The following is a 23,436-nucleotide window of genomic DNA, read 5'->3' as shown; positions in this document are numbered from 1 at the left end:
AAAAGTGAAATTGTTTCAGCCAAACTTAGTGCACAGATATTAATAGGAAGTTCCAAAAGTGATAGGCATGTAAAAGTAAAGGTTCCAAGTCAACCAGAGTTTATGGCAGAATTGAACACCAGGATGAAAGAGTAACATACTTATGGTCAATTAATCTACAACAAAAGAGGCAAGAATATACAATGGAGAAAAGACAGTCTCTTCAATAAGTGGTGCCAGGAAAACTGGACAGCTACATGTAAAAGAATGAAATTAGAACACTCCCTAACACCATATACAAAAATAAACTGAAAATGGACTAAAGACCTAAATGTAAGACCAGAAACAATAAAACTCCTAGAGGAAAACATAGAGGAAAACATAGGCAGAACACTCTTTGACATAAATCGTAGCAATATTTTTTTGGATCTGTCTCCTAAAGCAAAGGAAATAAAAGCAAAAATGAACAAATGGCACCTAATCAAACTTAAAAGATTTTGCACAACGAAGAAACCATTTACAAAACGAAAAGATAACCTGCTTAATGGGAGAAAATATTTGCAAATGATACGGTGGCTAAGGGGTTAATATCCAAAATATATAAACAGCTCATACAACTTAACATCAAACAAACAAACAACCCGATCAAAAAATGGACAGAAGACCTGAACAGACGTTTTTCCAAAGAGGAAATGCAGATAGCCAACAGGCACATAAGAAGATGCTTAACATTGCTAATTATCAGGGAAATGCAAATCAAAACCACAATGATGTATCACCTCACACCTGTCAGAATGGCTGTCATCAAAGAGAACACAGATAACAAATGTTGGCAAGGATGTAGAGAAAAGGGAACTCTCCTACACTGCTGGTGGGAATGTAAATTGGTGCAGCCACTGTGGAAAACAGTATGGAGGTTTCTCAAAAAACTAAAAATAGAACTACCACATGATCCAGCAATTCCACTCCTGGGTATATATACATGAAAAAAACAAAAACACTAATTTGAAAAGATACATGCACCCCAGTGTTCACAGAAGCATTAAATACAATTGCCAAGATATGGAAGCAACCTAAGTGTCCATGAACAGATGAATGGTTAAAGAAGATGTGATACACACACACACACACACACACACACACACACACAATGGAATACTACTCAGCCATAAAAAAGAATGAAGTTTTGTCATTTGCAGCAACATGGATGGGCTTGGAGGGTATTATGCTAGGTGAAATAAGTCAGACAGAGAAAGACAAATACTATATGATAATCACTAATATGTGGAATCTAAATACAATAAACTAGTGAATATAACAAAAAGGAAGCAGACTCACAGATATAGAGAACAAACTACTGGTCACCAGTGGCGAGGCGGGGAGGGGGCAATCTAGGGGTAGGGGATTAAGATGTACACACTATTATGTATAAAATCAGCTACAAGGATATATTGCACAACACAGGGAATATAGCCAATATTTTATAATAACTATAACCTTTAAAAGTTGTGAATCACTATTTTGTACACCTGTAACTTATGTAATATTGTACATCATCTATACTTCAATAAAAATAAATTTCAACAAGAAAAAAAAAGATGAGGGGTAAACTGTAACTGTCTCTAAACACTACAAACATCAATATAAGCATTAAAACCTAGAACACTAATCATAATCTTGAAAAAATGTTTCTTCTTGGCTTTTATTAAACTAAGCTCAAAATAGCAGCTTCTTTTCTACTACAAATAAAACTATAGCTAGCAACAACTTTTTATAGATAGTAAGTTTTGCTAAGGAGTGTTTTATTTGGCCTATATTAGGAAGATATTCAATGCCTTTCCATCTGCCTTAGGAATCTACAATCCCAGAGCTTCATTGCTCTACTCTTTCTATTTTTATTTTTCCATTAGAGTAAAAGTTGCCAACGAAGAGCTGTAGTACAGAAACACTCTCTTCATCTAAGGGTTAAATTCCGCTTGGCCCAGGAAGAGTTTGGGTTATGACACACATCCCAATCTGTGCATTTCTACATATTTCTTGGAGGGAACAATTTGGAATCTTTAGTTTGCAAGTTAAGATTATTTTTTAAAGAAGCTGGTAGAGATCCAGGTCAAAATTTCTCAGCAAAAAGGTAATTCTAGATGACGAATTCTCTCACAGAAAATTATTTCTTTGCAGAGTCTAAAGAGAAAAGACACTTGCTGAACCACACCTAAGTTGAGCTCATCTATAACATCCCCTCAGTCTTTTTCTTCTCCTTTGTTATTATCATTGTCCTTTTGCCTGAGGAGTTGATACCTGACAGATCTATGTCTAATTACTGTAACTCTATGGGCTTTTCGTATATGAGTATGTAAAGACATTCCAACTGAATCAAAATTAATGATTTATGTGCTAATTAATTAAATTAAAAAACAAAAGCAGGCCTATCATCACCTAGAACTTTCTTAAATCTAGATCGCTTTGGAAAATAAATTGTAAAAATAAAATTTCTAAGAACTTATGAGGCAACTTCAGGAACTTTAGGAAATTATTACTCAGGCAATTGCCAGCAGCAGAGAATGGATTCACCTGCTTTGCTGTGACTAAAGGTCTGATTGGTTGGTCAAGAAGTATGGAGTGTTAAGAAGCACTTACATACCAGACCGAAGTCCTTTGTTTGGTAAAATACATCCTTTCTAATTCCAAGTGGTGGGTTTTATCATGATTTGAAACTATCCAATAACCAGAATTTTATATCTATATCTTTATTTTGATATTAATATAGCTATATATCTTTATATATAATCTGTCTTTACATATAGAAAGATTATATATGTATAATTCAGGATATATAGAAAGATAGACTTTATATATGTATTTAAAAAATTTTTTTAACCAGTGTTGCATTGTACTTTGCATTGCTGTGTAGTTTAGGCAGATCTGTTGTACAAACACAAAAAGAGTGCGAAGGACAAAGTGACTGCCCTATTTCTTAGCACACATTGTGTTTTGCAGATGTTCACTTACACCTCCTATGTTGCTTTAGAAGATACTAGAAAACTATCCTGATGGAACTGATAAAAAGGAGTTGGAACTTGTGACCGGCGGCTAGATGAAGGGAGCCTGAATCCCTCAAATCCTATGGATATAGTGTGCTTTCCTTGATGTTCCTGCCAAAATAAGGCTGGAAAGCTAAGGAGATCTGCAAGAGATGTGCCAGCACAAAGTTGCTACAATTCCTAAGTTTCAAAAACCTTGCTTGAAAACGATTGCAAATAGCTCATAATTTTAAACCAATGAATCTCACAACTGAGTGTTTCATCAAATCACTTACAGAAAACAGAGAGCAAAATCCGACAACTATCCTAGTGCGTGACTTATCATGCAGACATTCAAGTAGAATCCCTTTAGTTTGGGTTTTACTTTAACATTACAATGCAGATTTGCATATCTATGCTAAGATACATATTTTATAGGAACTGCTGGGAATTTTGCAGTTACACCCTCAAAAGGCTGAATTAGCACAAACAAAAGAATTGTGGAGCAATGAAGTTGGTTATGGATAAAAATTGGGCTTAATAGTCATAGGACAGGAATTGTGCCTTTGAGCTAAAATGTCCTTTTACTTCTTTATCATCCTGGTATAGTACTCTTTCTTCAACCATTTTGAATCCAGTAATATTCATTCTTCAAACTCTGCTCAAAGATCTTCTCTACCCAGAAAGGGTACTCTTTTTGCATTACCCGCTTTGTATACATTAGCTCATTTATTCCCTAAAACAGTGTAATAAGAAAAAAAATTTACCTCATTTTATAGAACACTGTCACTTAGAGAGGTTAAGAAACTTTCAAGTTGATCCAAAGAAGATTTTTTAAAGCATCAAGAGGTTCCATTTCTGCATAATATTAAGGACTAAATTATATGAAACCCTTCTCCCAAAAAACACTCTCAAATGCACTGAGCTTCTATAGGCTCCATGGCATAAATGTAGGCCCCTAAGTGGCTACACCCTTAAATGGCTATACCCTAAATGGCTACTAGAAAATAATTAATCCACTAGCACTAAAACTCATCAAGAAACTTGTTCTGTCTCAGCTGATGAGGTGGGGTAGAGGTTTTGAGAGTTTTCTACTACTTGCACAGTCCTGGCAACTATGAAGATGAGAAAGTAGAAAGTCACATGAAAGTGGCCCTGAAAAAAACAACAACTGTTTTTTTCAACAAATAAATTGTAAGAGGGAGAGAGAGGGAAGGACGGAGGGAAGACGAGAGAGAGAGAGAGAGAGAGAGAGAGAAGAGAGAGAGAGAGAGAGGGAGGAGAGAAAAGGTAAATCTTTGAGAAAAGGAGATATAAGAAATATATGAACCAATTGCAGTTCGTGGATCTTACTGGGATCCTTATTTTGACAAACTGTGAAGAAATATTCATGAGTTAATCATGAATATTTGAACTCTGATTTGAACCTATTAAGAGATTGTTAACTTGTTAGGTGTGATCGCTATTTTGATTATTTTTTAGTCTTCAGCTTTTGACTTACATAGTGAAATATTTATAGATGAAATGATATAATATCCAGGATTTACTTCAAAATAATCCAGTGTGTGGTGAGTATGGAAGGAGTACAGGAATATACAAATGAAGCAACATTGATCATCACTTAATAGTTATTGAAGCTGAGTGATGGGACCATAGGCATTCATTATACTATTTTATCTACTTTTGAGTATGCTTGAAATTTTCCCTAATAAATAGGTAAATTTAAGAAAAGGTGGCTCTTGGATCATGATACCATTGGGACACTTGGCAAGACAAACCATCTGGAAGGGTTACATCCTCAAGTAGCCCACACCGAATTATCACATATAAATCCTCTTAGAAAATGAACTCACAGACTAATTATAGCAAACATATGAAAAATCAATTCATTAGTGAAGGCCAGCACTCACACGCATATAAGTTTGTATGCATGTACACACACACATTCTCTCTCTCTCTCTCTCAGAATTAAAGCCACATGAATTTCAAATAGCAGAACTAACAAATAGAGCCTATAAAAGTACCTTCAATATATAACTATATTATTTGTTTACAAAATATATATATTTTGTAAATATATATATAATATATGTAATATAAAATCATTATATAATATAATGATTTTATATTATATATGTGATTTGTAACTATTTTTTTACATAACCATCTACTGTGAACATATTTGAATAAATAACTAAACATATTAAAAAGTGCATTCAAAATAAACAGATGTGAAAGAAGGAATTGAAAACACGAATAAAGAGCAGGGCACTTTTGAAGATACCAGGAATATATTAAAAAACCAACAATGACAACAAAATAGGAGTTCTCGAAATGAAAAATAAAATCATTGGAATTAAAAACTCCTGGACAAGTAATAGGCAGATTAAAATCAACTGAAAGGGGGAATAGTAGACTAGAAGGTATATCTGAGGAAATAACCTAAAATACAGCACAGAGAGACACAGGGAGATGAAACATAACAGAGGGACTTCCCTGGTGGCACAGCGGTTAAGACTCCGCGCTCTCAATGCGGGGGACCCGGGTTCGATCCCTGGTCAGGGAACTAGATCCCACATGCATGCCGCAAATAAGAGTTCACATGCCACAGCTGAGGAGCTGGCAAGCCGCAACTAAGGAGCCCGCCTGCTGCAACTAAGACCCAGCACATCCAAATAAATAAATATTTAAAAAAAAGAAAAGAAACATAATAGAGAGGTTGAGAAATAAGGAAAATAAAACAAGAATGTCCAAACATACATCTGATAGCAGTTCCAGGCAAAGTGACTAAAGAGAAGAGGGAAACAATACTTGGAAAAAATAAATAGTGGCTGAATTTTTTTCAAAATTGATGAATGACACAAAAATCTTAGATTCAGGAAACATATAATCAAATCCACGCGTACGCACATTGTAGCTAAACTACAGCACCCTCAAAAACAAAAAGAAAATCAGAAAAGCAACCAGAGGAAAGAGGCATGTTATCTATAAAGGAAAAACAATTAGATATCTACCAAACTGCTTAGCAGCCGTAACTGAAGTCAGGAGACAATGGAATGATATATTTTTTTAATGGGAGAAAATAGCTATTAACCTAAGACTAAAGAAATATTTTATAATCATTATCTTGTATGTAGTTCTTAAGTAGATTAAAAATGTTTAATGAAAATGGGAAGAAAACAAGGAGAAATAGATTCATCTAATGTTGGGAAATCTGAATATACATCTCTCAGTAATCTTTAGATCAAGCTGAAAAATATTAGTACAATGTAGAAAATTAAACAACCTGATTAAAAAGCTTGATTTTTAAATTGAATACAGAACTGTAAATTTCAAAATGAGAGAATCCACATTTTTTTTCCAAGCATAAATGGAATGTTTATAAAAATTAGTCACATACTAGATCACAAAGTAAGTCTCATATAATATCAAAGAGCTGATAGTATGAAAAGCACATGAACTGAGCACAAAGCAATTCAGTTGAAATCAATAATCAAAAGATAAGCAAAAAGGACATTAGAGAAAACCCAAATAACTGGTGAGGTATTCTTTGCTTGCATAGAAGGTGCAAACTGAATGAAAATACCAGAAGTATTTTTCTTGGAACTTGAGAAGCCAATTCTAAAATATATAGAATTCATATTCTTCCCTGGTGGTCTAGTGGTTAAGACTTTGCCTTCCAGTGCAGGGGGTATGGGGAAGATGGGGGTGGGGGGGTGAGCTGCTTATGCTATCACCTTTATAACAAGATGCATTATAGTGCTATTTTAATGCAGACAGTGTGATATCAGCAGAGTGACAGACAAAACAACAGGATTGAAGAGGATCACAGACACATTCCTCAAATCTGATATGGAAACTTGATAGATGATAAATGGAAATAGCAGATCAGTGTGAAAGTACTGATTATTTATGGTACTAAGACAATTAACACTCCAAAAATAAAATATGGACATTATCTCACACCCATATGCAAAAAGTAGACCACTTAGATTAAAGATATAAATACAAAAGCAAACCTTCAACATTTTCAGAAAACAATATAGAAAAATATCTCTTTGACCTCGGAGTAGGGGGAGATTTCTTTAAAATATATCAAAGCATATACCATAAAAAGATTAATATAGGTAAATACATTAAAATTAAATCTTTTCCTCAACAAAGCCACCATAAACGAAAGTAAAAGACATGATACCACCTAGGAGAAGATATTTGCAGTACCTAAAACCACAAAGGCTAAGTAACAAAGATAATAAATCTTATAAATCAATAAGTAGGCGAAAAACAACTCACAGAAAATATTTGTTGAATAAATAAAGGATAGGAAACATAATTAAATGGTCAATAAACATATTTGTTCAACTCCATCAGTAATCAGAAAAATATAAATTAAAATAAGATATCATTGCATACAAATAAGATAGGCAAAAACTAAAATTGCCTGCTACTTGGCCATAAGAAATAATGAAAATTTGTCACTTGCAGCAACATAGATGGACTTGAAGGGCATTATCCTAACTGAAATAAGTCAAACGGAGGAAGACAAAGGACAAATACTGTATGATATCACTTACATGTGGAATCTAAAAAATACAACAAACTAATGAATATAACAAAAAAGAAGCAGAGTCACAGATAGAACAAACTAGTGGTTACCAGTGTGGGGCGAGGGCAATATGGGAGGGGGTTGGGAGGCACAAACTATTAGGTGTAGGATAGACTCCAGGATGTACTGTACAACACGGAGAATAGAGCCTGTATTTTGTACTAACTGTAAATGGAAAGTAGCCTTTTAAAATTGTATTAAAACTTGTTAATTAAAAAAATAAAAGATTTTTTAAAAATTAAAATTGTCTGACAGTAACAAAAGTTGGCATATATGTAGATCAGTGGAAATTCTGACTTACTGGAGTGTAGATTTGTACAACTTTGGGTTTACGGTACTGATTTGGCAATATCTAATAAGTTGAAAATGCCTGTATCTTAAGACCGAATCATTCAATTCCTAGGAATATTCCTTTAAAAACTTTGAAATACATGCATAGAGAGCCATGGAATAGAATGTCCATTGTATCACTGTTTGTAATTGCAAGAAAAAAATAATCTTTTGAAAACCTGAATTTTCATCAACAGGAGAATGAATAAATTAATTGTTGTATATTCCTATAATGAAATATAGTATAGCAAAAATAATGAATGATATCCATGAACTATTATAAATAAATCTCAAAAACAATATTGAAAAAAATGATATTATGCTACCATTTATATAAAATTTAAAATATTGAAAACAACGTTAATTATTGGTTATGGATATATACATATAAAAAGTATGAAAACATTCATAGGCATGACAGATATCAAATTCAGGATAGTAGATACCTCTGGAGAAGGAGGATGGGGTAGGAGAATATGATTAAGAAAGGAAACAGGTGACTTCAATATATTGCAATGTTTTCTTTCTTAAAAAAATGAAAACAATTATGACAAAATATTAAAACTTGATGAACCTGAGGCTGCTTTATTATTCTGTCTATGCTCTTATATACTTAGAAATTTTCATAATTAAAATCATAGGATTGTATAGAATTGCCCATACTTGTTCAAACTCACATAAAAATAAAAATAAAAATCATAACCTAAATTTTTTGAAAACGGTAGATCTGGGATTCTACCCACATGTGTTTTATTCCAAAGTTGAAGCCCCTCCTGCAGTTTCAGGCCCCCTCTCCTTGCCTTTTCTTTTTTTTTTTGGCGGTACGCGGGCCTCTCACTGCTGTGGCCTCTCCCGTTGCGGAGCACAGGCTCCGCGGCCATGGCTCACGGGCCCAGCCGCTCCGCGGCACGTGGGATCTTCCCGGACCGGGGCACGAACCCGTGTCCCCTGCATCGGCAGGCGGACTCTCAACCACTGCGCCACCAGGAAAGCCCTCTCCTTGCCTTTTCTGATCCTCCCCCGGACAGGATTAATCACACCTTCCTCTGTGCCACCTTCTTTAGAGCACCAGCTTAACCCTTGGTTTTTCAACTGTATCGTAGCTGGTTGTGTGTGTGTGTGTGTGCCCTCTCCCAGACACAGCTCCTGGGGGTAACGCACTTGGCATATGGAAAGACACAGGGAGAATGGCTAGATGCGAAAGGTTTCTGTTTTACAAGTAGGTACTCTTTCGTTGATAGGCTTCTGTTCTGTTGCTTATCAACCACCTAAGTCACTCTTGTGGTATCTTATCAGAACCTAATCATTAATAGGTTCTATAAGTACCTACTTTTGCAAAATAATCCATTTTCAAAGAATATAAGGGAAACAAAATTGTGTTTCAGCATTTCTCATGAATCAACACGAGGGGTAGAAGTGCTACCTATTTGTGGGAAAAATAAACTACTACAATTCATTTGTTTCACTTAAAAATTTTTCAAGTCCTCAGAAGGGAAAGGAATCTTATAAATGTGGATTTAGCCTACTCCAGAGGTATAGAGATAGATAGGCTGAATTTTATGATTCAGGCATAATTAAGTAGGTTCTCAAATTAGGTCCCACTTCAGAAATGATTGTGCAGATAATTCTACGTTAATACTCCTGGGTCCAACTATCTGAAACAGTACAATAAATAGAATTTGATGAAATGGTACAGTATATAGAAATTATACAGTAAATCAATATAAATTCAATTATAACAGGAGCGTAAATGAGAGAACCATCCTGTTCAATCTTTAAAAAATATTATCAAGTGGCTTTTCTAATTAAGAGCACTTTTTACGAAAAAAAAAAAAAAACCACACACACACACAAAGGATATAATGGAACATTAAGTAATATATAGTAACATTACTTCTTTAAAAAGTTTTTTGTCCTTTTCATCATGAGGTTAGTGTCCCCAGGCAGCCTGCAGCCTCTCCCGCATTTCCTCTCTTCCCTTCCATGGCAACATGGGTTAGCTAGACACTGAGCTTTTTGTGATGTGTGTGTGAGGACGAGGAGAAGGGGAGCGAGGCTTCAGGGAGGTCTCCAGGTGGAAAAATTTGTGACGCACTAGAGTCGGTGACTGAATGAGTATTTATCGAGGGTTCTCGAACACAATAGTTACGGTCACCCTATGTTCATTTTAAAAATTATGTTTGGTCTCAGAGCCCTTAACTCAGATGGAAACTCTTTCATAGGCATCCCAAACCACTTGTTCATGAAAAGATTATGCGACAAAGCCAACCTGCGTGGGTTTGATCCTTCTGTTTCAGAATCTGAGTAGCGAGCGCACGAGAGACAGGCATAAACTTACTGAACGTGGAACGTGTGCACTAAAATGCTTGAATTCTGTCTTTCATCAGTACGCAGTCATGGAGAAGTTATTTTGCATTGATTATAAAGCGTCCACCTTACGGAGACCTAGTCTGCCCTTTTGCTGCCTCTGAGGCTCCGCCCCTTCACTGAGACGGGGAGAGTCGCCCGGTGTTCCTCTCCATAGTTGAGCACCCTCCACCCTCCAACAGAAAGGATGAAGGCTGAAATGCTGTTTACCTTATCTTGGAAAAGGCCCCTTTTATAGCTTTCCTGGCACAGCTAAATGGCACAGGTAATGGCCTGATATGTGTGCCACACCTGATACTTTAGAAGGAAGCTGGTAAGTGTTAGGTTTTTCCCTAGCAATAAAGCGAAAATTCTCTCCCTAGTTAGGGTCTAGTTAACACATTAGCAAGTCCCCCTCTTTTCTCCTCACCTGTCATTATCTTCCACACAAGAGAGAGGTCTTGATAACAACCTATCTTAATGGGATTTTAATGGCTCATTAGAGTGAATGCTGAATCAAACACTATCACAACGGCAGTTGAGTGGCACGCTGATAAAACAGCATCCTCGAGGTTTCTGCAGCCTCTCCCAGCCAGGGGGAGTTGCTCATTTCTGCAACAACAGAAGCAGCCCCAACTGAACTTCTTCAGCAGAATGTGAGAATGCTTATCTGTGAACAAACCATTTGCTTTCTAACATCCAGTCACTTACCAGCCTTTTGCCAGAGTGAGGAAACACAGCACTGAAACACTCACATTCATGACTGTGTTAGGCAGTGGATGTTGCTTAGCAACCTTAGATCAGAGAGCATCAACTTTAAATATGCTCAAAAATCAAACCAGCGATATTCCAGCATGTGTCTGGAACCATGGCCTTCCTTGCCTGTTGTTTGCTACTCATTTTGGACTCGGATTGGACCAAAAGGTGGCATATTGGATGGTTCTACTCAGTCTTCTCTAGTTTTTCCCTCTGGGATGGTTTGGATTTGTGCAGCACTTGTTAAAGTAAAGCAGAGACCCTTAGAATTTTTAGGGTTTTTAAGCTGGACAAACAGGAACAAACGCGAAGCCCTGACAGTGTACTTAAGGAGGCTCCACCAGGAGCGGCATGCTCGTCCTGGAGGCTGTGACAGCTTGAGGCCCCAGGGGGGAGCTCCCTCAGGGTTTTATTTTGACCCATTCCACAGAACAAAGAGTGTTCATCTAATTTTCAGAATCATCATCAAAAATGAAAGCATTAGCTGCATATTATAAAGAAGACCTGAGAGCGGGCTTCCCTTGAGTTCTAGAAAGACCAAGCCTGAGATCACTGCTCCCAGAGGCCAGAGGGCTCATCTAATTGCTGAAAATCTGAGCATCCGCCACCAGCAGGGCTCAGTCAGCCACCCTCATTTTCTTGCCTCAGAGGCCAAGGTGTCATGTAGCTAGATCCTGATAGCGACTCACTCCCGGAGCAGCCAAGAAAGGCAGAGATTTACTAAATGGTGGGTCCTAAGCCTTAAAGCCGAGGCAACAAATGAAACACCTAAGCTACCCTTAGAATTGTAGGCACCGGCTAAATCTACTTGGTTTTATTTTTACTGAAATTTGACAAAAGAAGCAATCCGTAAATGCATTGAAAACACCCTCCTCCATATGTTTCACTACTGGCATGAGCCTGAGCCACGCCACCCCGCTGCACTGCCAAGTGTCAGCTTACCGGTTCAGGACCCTCATCAGAAACATTCAGACTTCTAGCTGTTCCATGAAAGCCACAGGGCCTTCCTGAATAAGCTGAGAAACACACTTAAGAATCACTGAGGTGGCTGTACAAATTGATATTCCTCACTGAAAAGGCTATGGATTGAATTATGCACACCCTCCCCCAGTTCATATGTTAAAGCCTTAACCCTCAATGTGACTGTGTTTGGAGACAGGGCTTTTAGGAGGTAATTAAGGTTAAATGAGGTTGTAAGGGGGAGGTCCTAATCCTACAAGACTGGTGACCTTAGAAGTAGAGGAAGAGAGCGAGATCCCTCCCTCTCTCCAGGCACATGCACCAAGGAAGGACCACGTGAGCACATAGTGAGAAGGTGGCCATCTGCAAGCCGGGAAGAGAGCCCCTCACCAGAACCCACCGTACTGGAGCAGGCTAAGACAGAAAGGAAAATGTATTTTAGTTATTGCCGTACGTGGAAGTGTACACATATGAACTTTAAAATCTACCAGGGTGATCGAGTGAGCTGCTTCGCTCAGTCATCTAACAGTTACCCCTGCCAAATTTTATCTCAATACACTGAGATCTGAGGTAGCATCCAAACCATCTGAAAGAGGACATGCCTCTGAAATAGGCTTTTATATAGTTTATACTACAAATACTGTTCCCAACATCCATTTTTTAAAAGAAGATCACCTTCAGCTTATGAACTAATTGTAATAAACCTAGACTTGAATCCAACCCTGGATTTTTTTTTTTTTTTTTTTTTGCGGGGCACGAACCCGTGTCCCCTGCATCAGCAGGCGGACTCTCAACCACTGCGCCACCAGGGAAGCCCTTGGTTTTATTTTTTTTATGGTAGAAATAGTAGTGCATAGAATTCGGGGATAATCAAATAAAAAGTAAAGCAATTAATTCTCTTTAAGTATATTATGTGTCCATGGGGCCATTATTTATCCCTGACACATAACGGTATCCAGTGTGTTAAACCAAACTCTATTTCATATTTGCCATTATTAGAGTTTCTGTTTGAACTTATGTATATCCATTTTTAAACTGTGGTTTGAGAAATGACATACAGTTGTATTTTCCAATATAGAAAATGTTAAGTTTATGGATAATGTTGAAGAGAACTAAGAGGTAATAATAAGGAGTGTGTTATTACTCCATGTGGGCCCTTGAGTTCCAGAAATATTCAGAACATGTTAACTTAGTATTATTGAGATATTTTATTTCATGTTATAAAATGACTGCAGGGCTTCCCTGGTGGCGCAGTGGTTGAGAGTCCGCCTGCCGATGCAGGGGACATGGGTCCGTGCCCCGGTCCGGGAATATCCCACATGCCGCGGAGCGGCTAGGCCCGTGAGCCATGGCCACTGAGCCTGTGCATCCAGAGCCTGTGCTCCACAAAGGGAGAGGCCACAACAGTGAGAGGCCCGCGTACCGCAAAAAAAAAAAAAAAAAAAAAAAAGACTGCAGGATCTAAAAAAGAAAGAAGTCACGTGACTTATTTTGCATTCCCCTATCTTGAATAAATTAGGACAAATTAGGATTGATGTGGCTGAATGCTAGATGCCAATATTACCATCCTTACCTTCTACAAAGAAAGCAATGACATAGGTTTCCCTAATATTTGGTCCAATAGTTTTATAGATTGCCATTAGGATGTCCACTTTCAGTTTGGTCTGAGGAAATGGATATTTTCTGGACTTTTTCTTCTCATTAACCTTGTCCATGACATTTCTATTAAGGGTGTTCTTTAACTGGGTCCACTTGCCTGTGTTGTACCCTGAAGGGTTGGCATCAACATTAAAGGATACACACAAGATAATGTGAAGAGTTCAGTGTGCATATTTCTATGTTGCTGTAGGGTAGGAATGGAATCTAGTCATTAAACTTTAATTAGATACCATTTCACTGCAAAGTACAGTTCATTTTTAGGACTTAGATCCTGGCAAACTAGAGATATGCTGCTCAACAGAGCCCATTAAAATCCAGGGTTGGGGCTTCCCTGGTGGCGCAGTGGCTGAGAGTCCGCCTGCCGATGCAGGGGACACGAGTTCGTGCCCCGGTCCGGGAGGATCCCACATGCCGCGGAGCGGCTGGGCCCGTGAGCCATGGCCGCTGAGCCTGCGCGTCCGGAGCCTGTGCTCCGCGACGGGAGAGGCCACGGCAGTGAGAGGCCCGCGTACCGCACACACACACACCCACACAAAAAAAGGCAAATAAATTCCCACTTTCCATGGGAATATTCCCTACAAAGGCCAAGAAACTAACACCAAACATCCCCATTGGGGAAGAGAAGCAAGAGTTTGCTCTTAAATTGACTTCAGATAGAGATGCCAAAGCAAATAAATCACGGTAAGTGAAGTACTTTGAAAGGTAAATGGACTTTAAAAATTTGCGTAGGTTAAAGTTTTTAAGCGGAAGTATTCATTACTGTCAGATAAGATAAGGCCACATGTCCATCAGGATCTCTGGAGATCTCCTCCTGTATATGATTCATTATTTTCAGACCAATGCCTAGCCCGTCAGACATCCCCAACAAATGTTGCCGAATGAAAAAAATAAGCCAAAGTTCAAACATGTTATGCTTCACCTAAACCAAAATTGTATTAATTTGAGTAAGAAGTAAGTAAAGGCCCCAGAGTTCTTAGATTTCTTCAATCCTTACACATTTTTACATCAATAAGAACTCTGGAATGACACGCAAACTTGAATGTCTATTCGACCCAGCTACTCAAGCCATTAACAGAATAAAATGCAAACTTCTGTTGCCTAGGATCCCTTGCCCCTAGCCAAGTTCATCCTCAAAGACCCTGTTTCACTTTGTGCTGTGCTTGTGGAGTGACTTGGCAACCCTCAAGCCATGTAGAAAGAATTTTGAGAGGAGAATGGCACTTTTACAGGTTACGTGGTCTCCAGAGCAGCTCCATTCTTTTTTTTTTTTTTTTCCTTTACGGGAATCTTTTGTAACTGAAGTAAAAAGACTTCAGTCATGTCTCTGATGGAGAGTGAGAGGAGTCATATTTACAGGTAGGTAAGAAATAACCTATTTGTTTTTCTAAAATTCCTCTGGACATAAATCTCTGATTAGAGATTACCAATGGCTTTTTTTATAACTAGAATTTCACTGAATATTCATCAAGCCACCCAGATATTGGTCAAGAAGAAGTTGCCTAAGTGAATTTATCCATATACCTAGATTCTATCATGGGAATGGTGATACCCAAATCCCAAAGTAATGCGATAGCAAACCTTGTAAAATGAAGTAAGTGTCACATGATCAGAGGCAACCAATATAAACAGAAATAGAAGAGTGAAGCAGGTCAAACTGTCGATGGGGCGGGTGCCTCAGTCTGGGGTCCCTGCTTGAATCCAGCGTAAATTCTGGAAACAGGTTTGACTCTGCCTCAGCCTCAGGGATTGACCTGTACTGCTTTGGTCTCACAGGTCTGCTAAATAGGGCAAACTTTCCAGTATTCCCTGGGGGATATACCAGACCAGAATCATTCCACGTCCCTAGGGAAAATGACCCTGAGGAGGCCCTTTTCCCCCCAAGTTAATTTTTAGAATCCTCCAGAAAGATTCAGAAAGTACTGGACTCATCTAATACTGCTTAGACTGCTAACAGTAACTTGGCTCAGATCAGAGAAAGGTGAGATGACCGAACTGATAGCTTCTTCAGGGTTCAAACTGGTCTGGGAAATGGAGCAAGTCCAAAGTGACTGTTCTGCGTGATTGGAGATAAAATAGAGCCACTGCTACTTCGAAGAGCGCCATTACCAGCGACTGCTCTACTCATCGCTAAGAAAAAGTGCGAACTCACTGAACGCTTACCGTGAGCCAGCACCCGGTCCGGGAGGATCCCACATGCCGCGGAGCGGCTGGGCCCGTGAGCCATGGCCGCTGGGCCTGCGCGTCCGGAGCCTGTGCTCCGCGACGGGAGAGGCCACGGCAGTGAGAGGCCCGCGTACCGCACACACAGCGACGGGAGAGGCCACGGCAGTGAGAGGCCCGCGTACCGCACACACACACACCCACACAAAAAAAGGCAAATAAATTCCCACTTTCCATGGGAATATTCCCTACAAAGGCCAAGAAACTAACACCAAACATCCCCATTGGGGAAGAGAAGCAAGAGTTTGCTCTTAAATTGACTTCAGATAGAGATGCCAAAGCAAATAAATCACGGTAAGTGAAGTACTTTGAAAGGTAAATGGACTTTAAAAATTTGCGTAGGTTAAAGTTTTTAAGCGGAAGTATTCATTACTGTCAGATAAGATAAGGCCACATGTCCATCAGGATCTCTGGAGATCTCCTCCTGTATATGATTCATTATTTTCAGACCAATGCCTAGCCCGTCAGACATCCCCAACAAATGTTGCCGAATGAAAAAAATAAGCCAAAGTTCAAACATGTTATGCTTCACCTAAACCAAAATTGTATTAATTTGAGTAAGAAGTAAGTAAAGGCCCCAGAGTTCTTAGATTTCTTCAATCCTTACACATTTTTACATCAATAAGAACTCTGGAATGACACGCAAACTTGAATGTCTATTCGACCCAGCTACTCAAGCCATTAACAGAATAAAATGCAAACTTCTGTTGCCTAGGATCCCTTGCCCCTAGCCAAGTTCATCCTCAAAGACCCTGTTTCACTTTGTGCTGTGCTTGTGGAGTGACTTGGCAACCCTCAAGCCATGTAGAAAGAATTTTGAGAGGAGAATGGCACTTTTACAGGTTACGTGGTCTCCAGAGCAGCTCCATTCTTTTTTTTTTTTTTTCCTTTACGGGAATCTTTTGTAACTGAAGTAAAAAGACTTCAGTCATGTCTCTGATGGAGAGTGAGAGGAGTCATATTTACAGGTAGGTAAGAAATAACCTATTTGTTTTTCTAAAATTCCTCTGGACATAAATCTCTGATTAGAGATTACCAATGGCTTTTTTTATAACTAGAATTTCACTGAATATTCATCAAGCCACCCAGATATTGGTCAAGAAGAAGTTGCCTAAGTGAATTTATCCATATACCTAGATTCTATCATGGGAATGGTGATACCCAAATCCCAAAGTAATGCGATAGCAAACCTTGTAAAATGAAGTAAGTGTCACATGATCAGAGGCAACCAATATAAACAGAAATAGAAGAGTGAAGCAGGTCAAACTGTCGATGGGGCGGGTGCCTCAGTCTGGGGTCCCTGCTTGAATCCAGCGTAAATTCTGGAAACAGGTTTGACTCTGCCTCAGCCTCAGGGATTGACCTGTACTGCTTTGGTCTCACAGGTCTGCTAAATAGGGCAAACTTTCCAGTATTCCCTGGGGGATATACCAGACCAGAATCATTCCACGTCCCTAGGGAAAATGACCCTGAGGAGGCCCTTTTCCCCCCAAGTTAATTTTTAGAATCCTCCAGAAAGATTCAGAAAGTACTGGACTCATCTAATACTGCTTAGACTGCTAACAGTAACTTGGCTCAGATCAGAGAAAGGTGAGATGACCGAACTGATAGCTTCTTCAGGGTTCAAACTGGTCTGGGAAATGGAGCAAGTCCAAAGTGACTGTTCTGCGTGATTGGAGATAAAATAGAGCCACTGCTACTTCGAAGAGCGCCATTACCAGCGACTGCTCTACTCATCGCTAAGAAAAAGTGCGAACTCACTGAACGCTTACCGTGAGCCAGCACTGTTCTAAGTATTAGAACATGTATTCATTTACTTATTCCGCAGGACAACCCTAAGAGAGAGGAATTATTATTACCATTCTGATTTCACCAACGAAGGCATAGAAGCCTAGAGAAGTTAAGTAACTTGCCCCAAGTTATTCAGTGAATAATGGCCGGGAGGGAGCTCAACACCAGGTGCAGTGTTTCCGCTTCTGTACTTCACCACCCGGCCTCCCTGCCTTTTCCCTTCCTTGGAAGCTTGGAAGAGCGCCCCAGGACCAACCACAGACAGCCTGAGGAGAACAGCAAGCACGGAGTCTGTGGGAGATGGCGACAAGTTGCCTGCAGCTCCGGCCCAGCTGGGATGAGATTTTCCTTGCCCAGCTCCTCAGGACCCCTCCTCTCTTGTCTCAGGCCATACCCACTAACTGCTCTGCTCTGCATATGCTCTCTGTTGAAAGACGAGATTACAGATATCATCAATACGGATGTCACTACAAGAAAACTTCGAGTGGATCCCAGATTATAACCGAGAAAACTGGAACAAACAGAGAACTGGCTGCAGATAATGCTCTTTGCACCATATCCAGGGAGCTTCCAAGGGCAATTAGGAGCATGGGATGCTCCTACAAGGGGCTCATGAAATTTCAGAGTTGCAAGGTTTGTACGTTCCTGTCTTAAACATTAAGACAAATTTTCCCCACCTAATTTGCTTTTTTCGTACTGGACTTTTTAAAGTCGAAATAAAGAAAGGTTAGAAAACACATTTGTAAATGATATTCAAAACCACTGAATGAGAAGTTTTGTTCCTTTCTTCTTTGAATTCACCTAGCCTTGAAGAACAGACATTTTTTTCCCTCTGAGTATGTTGTCATTGAAGTGACTAAAATACCCAGTATATCTTCATGAAAAGCTATTTTTAAAATCACTTGATTTAGAAAACTCCAATCATGATAATTTCGTGGGAATTCTCAGTACACAAATTAAAAGTTTTAAATTACTCTGCAAGAATTTGGAGTTCGAATAATCTTAAATAGAAAATACCTGCATCAATGCATACTTAATCAGGTGTTTTTAACATCCGTCCCTGATCCAAAATTATTTTGAGGGTTGTTTTATAAGGTACAGTTCTTGTGGTCAGTAATAGCAGTAATGACGCAGTGTGAGACTGGGAGCCAGAAGTGTCGATTCTGGTCTCGCCTGACTCCACCACTTTTCACCTCTGGGCTTTGAGAATGCCATTTAACTTCTCTTAGCCCGCTTCCTCGTGTCCTCAGATGAATAACAGTTCCCACCTCAAAGTGTTGTTTCAGGGACCAAATGAAATAATGCACGTGAAAGAGATTTTAGTAAGCCCGAGGCACTATAATAATAAAATTACAAACTAAATGTGGGAGCGGTATGGCCCAATGAGGAAAACGCAGATGTAGTCTGGTGCTAAAAGGAATCAACTTGGTTGATTTGCCAACTTTGGAAACTCATGACCTTCAGTGGGTTTGCCCTTGGTTCTCTCATTTGAGAAATGGAAGGATAATAACTATCCCATAAGGCTGATGTGGGGATTAGAAATAATACGTGTAAGGCCTCTAGGGGGACAGGCCCACAGTAGATGCTCAATAAATGGCACCCATTTCATGTCAGAGAATCCGTTTAATTAAACCAAGTATGCTGTGTCCAAACACTCACTCACAACAGCTGAGTGGTGTTCTGCTTCGAACAGTACATCCATTAGCAGAGTCCCAAATAAGACTCCTGCCACGGCCAGCACCCTGGGTTTATCCCACTTTAGATTCCAGTGGATTAAGGCTGTGCTTGCTGTATTCACACATCCTGCCTTCAACCACTGGTTTATAAACTTACTACCGGAACCTCAGATTTAAAAAATAAGATCAATTCTACCCAATGTGGCCACTCCAACTACAGGATTTTTCCTAACTTGCTTTTACAGGATGAACGTATTCACTTTTTTGCTACTTCTGTAGGGACGAGGGTGGGGTCCGCGGGAGAGGAGAAAGAAAAAGCCGAAGTGAATCTGCTGTTGTTATCGAGGCTATTCAATGTGACCAAAGTAAGCAGCCTGTGCCTCCCTCCCCAGCTCCAGCGCGTGAGGGTCAGGCCTGTCGGAGGCGGAGGCGTCCGGCGCCACAAGCAGGACAAGGGCACGAGCCCCGCCGCGCCCGGCCCGAGCAGACCCGGGGCGGCGGGCATCGGTCACCAAGCAGAGGGCGAGTTAGAGGCGTGGAGCCGGGGAAGGGCGCATGCAGGTGGGTTAGTGGTAACTCGACCATGCGGCGTGGCATTCCTGTCTGGCAAACGCGCTCAGGCAAAACAGACTCGATGCTTACAATGATCCCAGCCCAAAATGGAGTGTCTCTGACTAGCAGGGAGGAGCTGATGCCGGCCATGAGAAAGCCCACCACGGTCACGGCGACGCCCAGCGCCAGCTGCAGCAGCGCGAGCAGCAGGGGGAACCGGCAGCCGCAGCACGTCCGGGCCTCCTCCTCCCCGCACTCCTTGGGGGCCCCCGCGCCCCTCTTCGGCCCCATGTCCTCGGGCCCCGCGGCGTCGGCGGCCGGCGGTCCCCCTTGGCTCTGCGCGCCGCGGCCCGGCCGCTCCCTGCCCATGGCGGCTGCGGGGGCGACAGCGAGGGCGGCGCGGGGCGGGCCGCGCTGGCCCTGCTCGGCGAGTTACGGAGGCTGAACAAATATGGCAAACATTTGGAGCGACTCGCCGAGCCTCCGAAGGCCACGCGGAGCCCGCGGCGGCGGGGGAGTCGAGGGGGGGTCGCCAACTGCCAACTCGCCGGGCGGGACACAGCGCCCGCCGGCTCGGGCAGGATGGCCCCGCGCCTCCTAAACCCCAGCGCACTTTAGACAGGCTGCGTGTGCGCGCGCGTGTGTGTACGTGTGCGCGCACGTCTGTGTACGCGGCCGTGTGTGTGTGTGTGTGTGTGTGTGTGTGTGTGTGTGTGTGTGTGTGCGCGCGCGCGTGTGTGTGTCTCCCACTCCAAACCCCAGGATTTTTTCGGTTTTGTTTTTGTTTTCTGAGAGGTGCAGTGCAAGGTGATGAATGTTTAAATCATTTAAATTTAATTAGTAGAAAATTTAATCCGAAAGAGGCGTTGCTAGGCTCCAAGCTGTGAAGTTCCAGAAGTTAAATTGTTCTTTATTTTCCAAAAAAGGCATGGGCTCTTTCTTTTTAAATTCTGCAATCCTGCTGACAAATCAAGGTATTTTTCCCATTGAGGTATTTGCTTTTGAAATTACTATTTATACAGATGCTGGGCTAATTGGGAACTCTCTCACATGTATATATATATTTTAACATCTTTATTGGAGTATAACTGCTTTACAATGGTGTGTTAGTTTCTGCTGTATAACAAAGTGAATCAGTTATACGTATACATATATCCCCATATCCCCTCCCTCTTGCGTCTCCCTCCCACCCTCCCTATCCCACCCGCCTAGGTGGTCACAAAGCACCGAGCTGATCTCCCTGTGAGATGCAGCTGCTTCCCACAAGAATCTGTTTTACATTTGGTAGCGTATATATGTCGATGCTACTCTCTCACTTCGTCCCAGCTTACCCTTTCCCCTCCCCATGTCCTCAAGTCCATTCTCTAAGTCTGTGTCTTTATTCCTGTCCTGCCCCTAGGTTCATCAGAACCTTTTTTTTTTTAAGATTCCATATATATGTTAGCATACGGTATTTGTTTTTCTCTTTCTGACTTACTTCACTCTGTATGACAGATTCTAGGTCCATCTACCTCACTACAGATAACTCAATTTCGTTTTTTTATGGCTGAGTAATATTCCATTGTGTATATGTGCCACATCTTCTTTATCCATTCATCTGTCAATGGACCCTATTTGTTTTTAAAAGCTCTTTTAATCGTTTATATAAAGTCCCTAGCCAGTCTTCACTAATCTCCACAACAGTGCCTACGGGGATTATTACACGCTCTGGATGTGGAGGATTTAACTCAGTCCACGTCTGAGATGTTTTTTATGCACCTACGGTGTGCTAGAAAATAAGGATGCTCAAGGTAGATTTGGTCCCTGCCAAAAGTCACCAAACAAATCCATAAAACCAATTATTCCTATTCCCACATACCTCTCCTCAGTAGCACTTAGAGCAAATTTCAGTGAAAGCACTCAGAAATTATCCCATCACTTTAGAGTATTTATATCTACTTTGGTATGGTCATTTTAGCATTCAGAAAGCTTTATTTTAAAAAAAATGATGTTGCCAAGATGCTAGGATAAAGCCTACTCCTAGATTGTTTGCTATCAGCTAATTTAACGAAAATCTAACTCCCTGCTTTGTCTCCAAAGACTTAGAAACTAATCATCCTCAGCTCTCCTTGGGTACCTTTGAAGGTATAAAATATATTCTTATTTTATGAACTTCAGTGTTTTCCTTATACCTTCCTTCTGGATCAGTGAGAAACATATGGTCCATGGAACAAATGCAGTAGCTTGAAAAGCAGAAACCAAACTGCACATCCCAGTGCTCCCCCTAGAAGCAGTAGAAACAGCGCTCACTCTCACAAGTGGAGCAGAGGGGCTGAGGAAAGGTCATTGTCAGCTTTGGGGCCATTACACCATCAGGATTTCTAGTGAGAACAGACAAATAACAGCTGGTGTTACATCAAGGTACCCATGTGACTTGTGCCTGATTGAGAACAACCCAAATAACAAAAGAGAACAATACTTGGTTTTTCTACATAAACCAAGAAAACATTTTTAGGAAGCTGAGTACATGGAAGTAATTATTTGTTCTTACAAATAATATAGCTACCAGTTACTGAGTATCTATCTATTCTGTAACAAGCACATGCTAGGTACTTTACATTCTTGACAGTGACTCGTTGTAATCATAGTTTCTTCTTTTAAAGATGAAAAAAATGGAGTAGCAGAATCATTAAGTAGCCAGATTATTGGGCCACTCACCTAGTTAGGGAAGAGTGAGGGGAACCAAATGTAAACTCTGTGGATTACCTGTTTTGTTAATTACTTCTTGTAGGCAAATAAGTGGATGGACTGATTTAAATCATTTGTGATTTTAAACAATTTAATGATTATACGTAGTACTTCATCTATCACAGAGTTAGCTATTAGCCTTGAATCTAAGAGTATTTGAGTACTTTACAAAAATATCTTGATCCACCACCATAATGTATGTGATAGTTGACTGAGACTGTTATTTCTGTTAATAATTTATGGCTAGATACAAGCTCTATTTGCTGACCATACTGCTGGGCTGTCAGTTAAGAATAAAATATTCTTAGGCTTTCCCTCAATATCTTAAATTAGATGTTAAGTTAGAATAGGTAAACAAAATAACAGGGTAATTCCTGTAGGTTTGTCTTCTAAGTTTCAGAACTAGTGTGGCTTACAGTTGCACATAAATTCTTATAATGAAGGCGTACTTTTAACTGCCTATGTGAGACAAGTTACAAATGAAACCAGTAGCAGTGAACAACAGTCCAGATAAATTGTAATTCTTCTAGTCTGATTACAATTTTCAGCTTCCAGCAAAGGAAGCCAGTAGTAGTATGGGGAACCTTACACCTGCTCAGATTCTCAACCACATGCGTGAATCTGTGTCCGAGGGGGCCTGGTCTTTGGCAGTACCACAAGGTGATAGGGATGAGGATGGTATTTTCTTTTTTTTTCTTTTTTTTTTTTTTTTTGCGGTACGCGGGCCTCTCACTGTTGTGGCCTCTCCCGTTGCAGAGCACAGGCTCCGGACGCGCATGCTCAGCGGCCATGGCTCACGGGCCCAGCCGCTCCG

General features: G+C 40.3%; 1 protein-coding gene across 1 annotated transcript in view; it reads right to left on the bottom strand.

The window, feature by feature from the left end:
* Positions 1 to 20,459, bottom strand: part of SSPN (sarcospan) — a 34,860-nt gene extending 14,401 nt beyond the window's left edge. Inside the window, exon 1 of the mRNA XM_007106176.4 lies at positions 19,986 to 20,459. Within this exon, the coding sequence (XP_007106238.2) occupies positions 19,986 to 20,264 (279 nt within the window). The 5' untranslated portion in view covers positions 20,265 to 20,459. The remainder of the gene's footprint in view (positions 1 to 19,985) is intronic.
* Between the last annotated feature and the right edge of the window lie 2,977 nt (positions 20,460 to 23,436).

Source organism: Physeter macrocephalus, chromosome 6 (genome assembly GCF_002837175.3).
Source record: "Physeter macrocephalus isolate SW-GA chromosome 6, ASM283717v5, whole genome shotgun sequence".
NCBI lineage: Eukaryota > Metazoa > Chordata > Mammalia > Artiodactyla > Physeteridae > Physeter > Physeter macrocephalus.
This window is presented reverse-complemented; position numbering and strand designations above follow the sequence as displayed.